The sequence below is a fragment of the Otolemur garnettii genome, unplaced genomic scaffold, assembly GCF_000181295.1.
Source record: "Otolemur garnettii isolate 467f Iridium unplaced genomic scaffold, OtoGar3 scaffold00091, whole genome shotgun sequence".
In the NCBI taxonomy this organism is placed as follows: domain Eukaryota; kingdom Metazoa; phylum Chordata; class Mammalia; order Primates; family Galagidae; genus Otolemur; species Otolemur garnettii.
In genome coordinates this window covers 5604465-5612238 of record NW_003852486.1, presented here as the reverse complement: position 1 = coordinate 5612238, position 7774 = coordinate 5604465, and the positions used below count along the sequence as shown (strand labels likewise).

Sequence of the window (7774 nt, the reverse complement as noted above, 5' to 3'; positions counted from 1 at the left end):
AAAAACTAGCTGGGCATTGCGGCAGGCCCAGGTAGTCCCAGCTACTTGGGAGGCTGAGGCCAGAGAATCACTTGAGCCCAGTACTTTAAGGTTGCTGTGAGCTATGATGTCAGAGCACTCTAGCCTGGGCAACAGAATAAGACTCTGTCTTAAAAAATATATATGGACAATATTCTGTATGCCCAAGATATTGTAAATCAGGCATGTTGTTCCCATTTCACAGTAGAATGATAATAGAGATTTATCTGATCCACAGTTAAATCATGTTCATCAGCACCCTCTCTATCTCCTACTGAAACAAATTTTTAAAAATCCTCATTGTTTCTTAAGAAATATGGGAAATTTCTGAACTTGGGCTTGACAACCAAGCACACAAGCAAACTGAATAAAAAAGTAAAAGATTCAAAAAACCAAAACACAAAAACCCAAGCAGCAAATCTTTTATTTCTAGCTTCCCATAAACTCACTTCCTGTTATTCTGTCCAGCTGTGTAACCTATGAGTGGAATACAAGGAATATTCTCTATGATTTTATTGTATTTATTTTATAGCGACAAGGTTTTGCTCTGTTGCCTAGGCTGAAGTGCAGTGGCTTTATCATAGCTGACTGCAGCCTTGAACTCTTGGGCTCAGCAATCCTCCTACCTCAGCCTCTCCAGTAGCCAGGACTACACGTGCACATCACCATCATACCCAGCTAATTTTTTTATTTTTTATAGAGCTAGAGTCTCACAATGTTGCCCAGGCTAGTCTTGAACTTCTGGCCTCAAATGATCCTCCTGCCTTGGCCTCCCAAAGAGCTGGGATTACAGGCATAAGCCACTGTTCCTGGCCTGTCATATACATTTTAAATGTAGAAACTTTAAAATCCACTAACGTAATTTTTTAAAAGTTAAGAGCAAAGTGTACTTAGATCCCCAATTTAGAAAGTTAGTGATTTAGATTTTAATAAATTCAAATTTATTTACCAGCTGAATACATTAATTTTATATTCCTACAGAAGTTTACAGGGCTTTTGCATACATTATTCAAGTGTGTCCCAACAGGCATGTGGTGTTGGGACAGATCACTCAATCTAGAGTAGGAGATTCGGGGGCTAATTCTTGCTTGGTCTGGTAAAAAGTCTTGTGAGCACAGGCAAGTCCAAATCCCTTTCACCTTGTTTGTTTTGCCCTACTGCAAGGGAGGGACAGCAGTGCAATCTCTCACAGAGCTCTTGGGGGAATTATGAGGGAAAAAAGTTATATTTACTTTTAAGGGAATTACCAGGGAACGAAAGCTACATTTACATTTTTTTTAGAGACAGAGTTTCACTTTTTTGCCCTCGGTAGAGTGCTGTGGCGTCACAGCTCACAGCAATCTCCAGCTCTTGGGCTTAGGCGATTCTCTTGCCTCAGCCTCTTGAGTAGCTGGGAAAACAGGTGCCCACCGCAACGCCTGGCTATTTTTTGTTGCAGTTTGGCCGGGGCGGCTTTGAACCTGCCACCCTCCATATGTGGGGCCAGGGCCCTACTCACTTAGCCACAGGTGCTGCCCACTACATTTACTTTTAAAAAGAATAGCACTCTCCCTATTATCAGTGTGGCTCCCTAAATAAATAGCTGGAACAGCATAAACTACCTATTCCAGCCAAAGAGAGAGAAAAATAAACCTAAAGGATGAAAATGGGAGAATCAAAATTAACATTAATTTTTTTAAAGAAAATCCTTTTCCGGCGGCGCCCATGGCTCGAAGGAGTAGGGCGCCAGCCCCATATGCCGGAGGTGGTGGGTTCAAACCCAGCCTCGGCCTAAAACTGCAAAAAAAAAAAAAAGAAAATCCTTTTCCTCAATTTTATGTAAAAGTCAATCCATTTCCCTATTCTTTTTAAGCCTCTGATATTTTTTAGAATTCTAAGTTCATTTTCACTTCCTTTCATTCACATATTTCATTAGGGATCATAATCCAATGACTGTCCGGGTCACAGCCTGGCCAGGGTACACCCTCCCCAAATGGGACTCCTTATCTCTGTGAGCAGAGAAACAGGAAATAGAGCTGAGCTTTCCTGTTGCAGCTCCTTTTCATTCTGAAGCCTGCCTTCGCCCTTCCAGGGTGCTGCCACTACCCTCTGCTCAACTCTTCCGAGATTACACTTGCGGAACCTCGGCTTGACAGCCTTTCAATCTGTTTTAAACAGTAGTAGAGACAGTCTTTAATGTGGGACCAATTATTCTTTTCCCAGGCATGAAACCGGTGACATTCAAACAAGGCTCCCTTGAGTCAGCACTCAGAGATTACATTTTTCATTATGGATGGCAGAATGTTTAAGGAAAATAAGATGAACAAATAATTTACTTTAAAAATTACAAATATATTTAAATAACTAGTTTATATCATTACAAATGATATTATTAAGTATCATTTACATCAACTTAAAAGAACTATAAATAAATGGGAAAAGTCTGACAACAAAAATGACAGAATGTTTGCTTAGTTTGCAAGTTAGAATTGTTCTGACTTGAAAAGTTACAAGATCAGTTGAGCTTAGTTGTAGGTGGTTTGCCTTGAATGGCTTGCTTTATGGCAGGGATGTTAATTATTCCTTAGTGATTCAATTTTTTGCTTCAATGTTTTAGAACTTGTTGAGAAAATCTTCTACAATACAGAGAATCATATCAGATTTGCATCTCTTACCAACTTAAGATTTTTTAAGTATGTGGTTGTCTCTTGGTAAAAATTTATGATTCCCATTATGGATGCCAAAGCTTCTGAAAATGGCCAAAAAATGTATATGAATAATCTTAAAACTGAAGTTCACATTCTGGACAGATCTACATACCCACAAATGTCATCTTTCAGAGAACCAGGCAACCTTAAAGATCCCTGAAAATTCTAAAACTCTGATGGATAATAAACCATAGAGGAAGTTAACTGGGTAGTTTGGTATTAGTTTGGGTTTTGATTTCTGCTTCTTCCAGTCAGCAGATCTGACTAAATTGCTTTATCCCTTTTCCCCAAATACATACCAGGTACTATTTTACAAAGCTCCAACTGAGTGAGATTTCAGTCCCTGCTAAGCAGAATCTGCTCACAAACCTGTTATCATTTGCTGCGCATCATAGGGTTCCATGTAACCATCGTTCTCTCCTACTCTCTCTGCATCTCTTTGACCCTTTGTCCGTTTGGCATCATAAGGGTCAGCATAGTCTTCTAAAATGATGACCTGTAATAGAACAAGGGCAATTGCGAAGGATTACCATATACCAAAATGGTGATGGTATAAAAGTGGCTACTGAAATCTAAAGATCTATGGAGGTCAAATCTCTAATCAGTTCCTGGCAGCTTTTACACTTGATAATATATCCCAGCTCGATAAACATCTGAGACTTTTCTTTGTAGAGGAAATTCACAACAGTTCATCTAAACTCCTTTACTTATCCACAAGGCTCTTTCTATCTCCCATTCTCTTCACAGGCAATAAAGCATTTGCTGGGTTAGAGGGTAATAGGAATGGGTGGTGGGGAGCGGAGGGTGTCCATGGCTTTACAACACAAGGAGATGAACCACTCTACACACACCCTGTGATGTGGGTTTTTAAAACTCCAATTAGCTGAGAAGCACAGTCACAGCAAGTCAGTCAGTCATCCACTGGCATTGGCATCGCAAGGGAGTTATGCAAGTAAGCAAAGCATGCTTCCCGTCCTCTAGGGATTTATAACAGTGCTAAGAGACAGGCTTTATCAAGGAGAAGGAGGGCTGTACTAAACTGTACTGAAGGAGTTCTAGGCTCAACAATCCACAGGCAAACTGACAGTCACAGGCTATAGATCAGATAGAGTTTGGATCAGTACTTGTGTCAGAAAACATCTATCTTTCTAAAATAAGAAGGTTCCTAGAGAGATGGTGTGTGCATGATATTTCTGTTCTGCAGCAGCTAAGTGACAATGCCAGAGGTTAAGGAACCCTTTTCAGAGAGGAAGCTCCATAGCACCATTACATCCTCCTAAGAGTTCATGGAGAAATACCACTGGATAAATGAGGGAGGAGTGAAGAGAAGGGACAGCCTGGATGAGAGCACTCTGCCTGGGAGAAAATGACCAAAGAAACCTCAGACACCCAGAAGTGACAACCACAAAAATAACCAACCTCTGCAGAGGACTGTTACCTTTCACTCGCTCAACTTATTTTTTTTTTTTTTGACTACCCAGCACACGTACTACAGTTGCAAGGTACAGCGAGGAACTCAGACACGATATGCAACCCTTCACTTCACAGTGTATACGACCTTCAGCCAGGCAGACCACTGAGTAACATGTGAACTCTCTGCGCTGTGCCTGGCACAGGGCAGGCTCACTGTAAACGTGTGACAAGAGGAAGGAACAGACATGCCCAATGCAGGCATACATGGTGTGTGGCACGGGCTCGTGACTCGAGTCAGGGAGGCTTGAAGCCCGGGGCCAAGAGAAAATCAAAGTTCCCAGGAACTTGACTCCCGTGACTTTAGACTCCCGGATTGGAGTCTAAAGTCTCAGCTTGAGCTCTCTTTCTCTCTTTCACACAAGAAAGAAAAGAAAGACAACCAAATCAAAGCAAATCAACTCAGGACTGTAAAAACCGGGAGTCCCTTCTTGCGTTCACAAGCCTTACTTTTCCCACGTTGGACAGCACCCAGAAAGCGCCAGTGTGTGCGCAGCAGGAAACACCTTCTTCTCTCCTCATCTGCAATTTCCTTAGGAGCATTTCCTTGTCTGTTCTGTATCCCCCACAGCCCTCAGTGCCCGTGCCCCTTACCCCATATGGCTGCTACACAACAAATGTCCATGGAATGAATCAAAGAGCCGTAAACCTGGAGTGTCATTGAGCTGAGAAGCCCTTTCCTGGGTGGAACTGCAAAGGGAAAGATGGAACTTCCACATCAGTGGAGGGGGTGGGCCGACCATTTCCTGAGGTTTTGAAATCCATACTTTACACGGTTTAGAGATTACTATTCTTTATGCCCCAAAAGGATAAAAGTCATACACAAGTCTAGCTTTGGAATTCTCCTGGTTATCAAAATTAAAACAAACCACATCTATGGTGTCAAACTCTTTGTGGGGGGAAAAAAACCCTATCTATAAAGTGGTCAAGTTTAACAAGGCAGGAATATCTCATTCAATTACTCTTCTAAATTGCTACCAAGATTAAGTGGATAGTACATTTCCGCAAAGCTCTTCCACCTCTAGAATAAGGATTTTTTTTTAAGATACATAAAAAATGAATTTAAATAGCCACGTAATTATCACGGAATGGTGGAGGGGAAGGACCCGAGGAAACACACCCTGCGGGTAGCTGGTCCACTGTGTCCCCCTCCACTGAGAGGTGGTCCAAGGGAGGTCGTGTTCTTACCGTGTCTTGCTGCTTAACAATCTTGGCCTTGTCCAGCTCGGGGCCCAGGGAGGAAGGGGAGGAGGACGCGGAGGAAGAGGAGCTGGTGCTGCCGCTGCTACTGCTGCTCGGGTAGCTGCTCTTCCCGTTCTTCTCCTGAGTGTCCACCTTGATGAGCCTGTTGATGTAGGTGCTGCAGCCCGAGCTCTTGGCCGCGCCCCGGTGGGGCTCCTCCTCAGTGGCCCGGGAGTTCTTGCGACTCTTGCCCGCAGCCGCCTGAATCAGGCCCTGAAGGCTGTCCCGGGACAGCCGGCTGTCCTTGGGGGGGCCGGCGCCGGCCCTGCCGCTCCCCAGCTCCGCCGCCGAGTTCTTGCGGCCCTTCCCCGGGGTGGGCCCCGCGCCGCCGGCCTCCGAGTTCTTGCGCGGTTTGCCGCCGCCCCCGCCCCCGGGCCTGGCCCGCTCTGACGCTGTCTTCAGGGTCAGGGGGAGTTCCTTGAACCACCTGGCAGCCATGAAGGGGGCCCGGTCGGCTCGGCTCAGGAGCGTCGTGGCCGTGGAGCAGGCGATCGAGGAGTCCCAGCCCAGACACGGAGAGGCACTAGGGACCGGGGGCCACTGCATTCCCTGTGCCCGGAGCGCTGGAGGCCGCGGCGAGGCCCCGCGACGGTTGCTCCGCTCTCCCGAGGTGGGCCACCGCCCACGCCCGGCAGGGTGGGGCTCGTATGGTCCTGGGCGCCGAGCGGGCGGCCGCTGGCCTCCGCTCCGGACACGGACGGCGACAGGCACAACGCACCGGAGCCCCGCCCGGACTCGTCTTCAGCGCCGGCGCAGCCCGAGGGCTCCGCGGCTCGCTCCAGGCGGCGGGCGCCGGGGGCTTCCCCCGCCTTTTCCTCCTGGGTGGGAGAGGCCAGGCCCGCGGAAGCCCCTTCGGCCCTGCCCACGCTCCCAGGGTCCACAAGGGACGGAGCGAAGGCGGCGGGAGTGTGCCCCGCTCCGAGACAGAAGGTGGACGGCTGGAGGGCAGCCGGTCCCTCCCCGTTCTCCTCCCCTTCGAGGCTGGCGCCTCCCCGCTCCGCCACCTCCAGCCCAGAGCAGGGGCATTGGGCCCAGGGCCGCTGGAGAGGCGGGTCCGGGGCCTGTTCGGGAGAAGGTGGCAGCAGCTGCACGTGCCGGGCACGCTCCGCGAGCACCCAGCTGCCGCGCAGACAGTCCCGTCTGCGTGGGTCGGTATCGGCCAGGTGCTGCCTCCGGACGCGCTCAGGAGCGCTCCCTGTGCACGGGTAGACCCTAAAGGGAGCCCTGGGCTAGTACAGGCCGGGCGCACCTTGCTCTTTCCCTCCTGCAAACTTTACTTTGGGAATGAAGGGGACGCCAGCGGTCACTTGTTCCTGGGCTCGTTCCGCTACCCAGACCAACCCCAAGCCGCGGCTGGCAGAGGTTTGGGGCGGATGAGCCGCCCGGCCCGGCGCCCCGCAGAGCGCAAAGGAAGGAGGCTTGAAGGCTGCGCGGGCGGCAGGCGGCAGGCGTCCGCGGCTGGCCCGGGGTCCAGCCCCTAGACTGCAGGGCAAGCGGTGGCCGAGACAGAGGCATGGCAGGCAAACTTGGAAATTGCACGCCGCGTGGAAAGGGTGGAAGGGCGGGTAGCTTGTACGCGCCGACTGGGAGGGACAGCCGAGTCAGAACCTGTGCAGATGGGGAGCATTTGGGGCAGAACTGCGGGCACTTCCCCTTAAAAGAGACTTCTGCTATTTCTCCCTCCCTTCGAAGTAGTTTAAGAACTTTTTGGCTGAGAAAACTTAAGTTTAAACAGAGGTGCTACGACTAAAACTGTCTAGTTTAACAAAGTAAATGGGCCTCAGGGGCTCATTCAGCAATCCTTGGAAACGCAAGGTGGCAGCCACCGCTGGCTTCCTTTGTGTGTTGGTTCCCACCGTCCTCAGAAAGGCATCTTTACTTTTTATGTTAAGAAGGCTTTTGTCTGGGCGCCTGTAGTTCAGTGGTTAGGGGCCGGCTACGTGCACCAGGGCTGGTGGGTTCGAACCAAGCCCAGGCCTGCTAAACAACAGTGACAACAACAACAAAATAATAGCCAGGTGTGTGGCGGGTATCTGTAGTCCCAGCTACTTGGGAGGCTAAGTCAAGAGAATCGCTCAAGCCTAAGAGATTGAGGTTGCTGTGACCTGTGATGCCAGAGCACTCTACCGAGGATGACAAAGTGAGACTGTCTCAAAAGAAAAAGAAAAGAAAACTTTTATTGTGATATAATTTACATGCCATGAAAATTCACCCTAAAGTATTAAAAGTGTACTCTTAAAGGACTTTTAGTATATTGGTATGTTTACAAAACAGGGAGGCCACAATCTAATTTAAACAAATCTGTCCCAGCTCAGCGCCTGTGGCTCAAGTGGCTAAGACGCCAGCCACATACACCT

At 48.5% G+C, this 7774-nt stretch overlaps 1 protein-coding gene across 1 annotated transcript in view; it reads right to left on the bottom strand.

The window, feature by feature from the left end:
• SHE (Src homology 2 domain containing E) overlaps positions 1-6120 on the bottom strand; it is a 20987-nt gene extending 14867 nt beyond the window's left edge. The window contains exons 1-2 of the mRNA XM_003795333.3: positions 5364-6120; positions 3075-3201 (exon numbers count right to left, since the gene is read on the bottom strand). Of these exons, the coding sequence (XP_003795381.1) occupies positions 3075-3201; positions 5364-5963 (727 nt within the window). The 5' untranslated portion in view covers positions 5964-6120. The remainder of the gene's footprint in view (positions 1-3074; positions 3202-5363) is intronic.
• Between the last annotated feature and the right edge of the window lie 1654 nt (positions 6121-7774).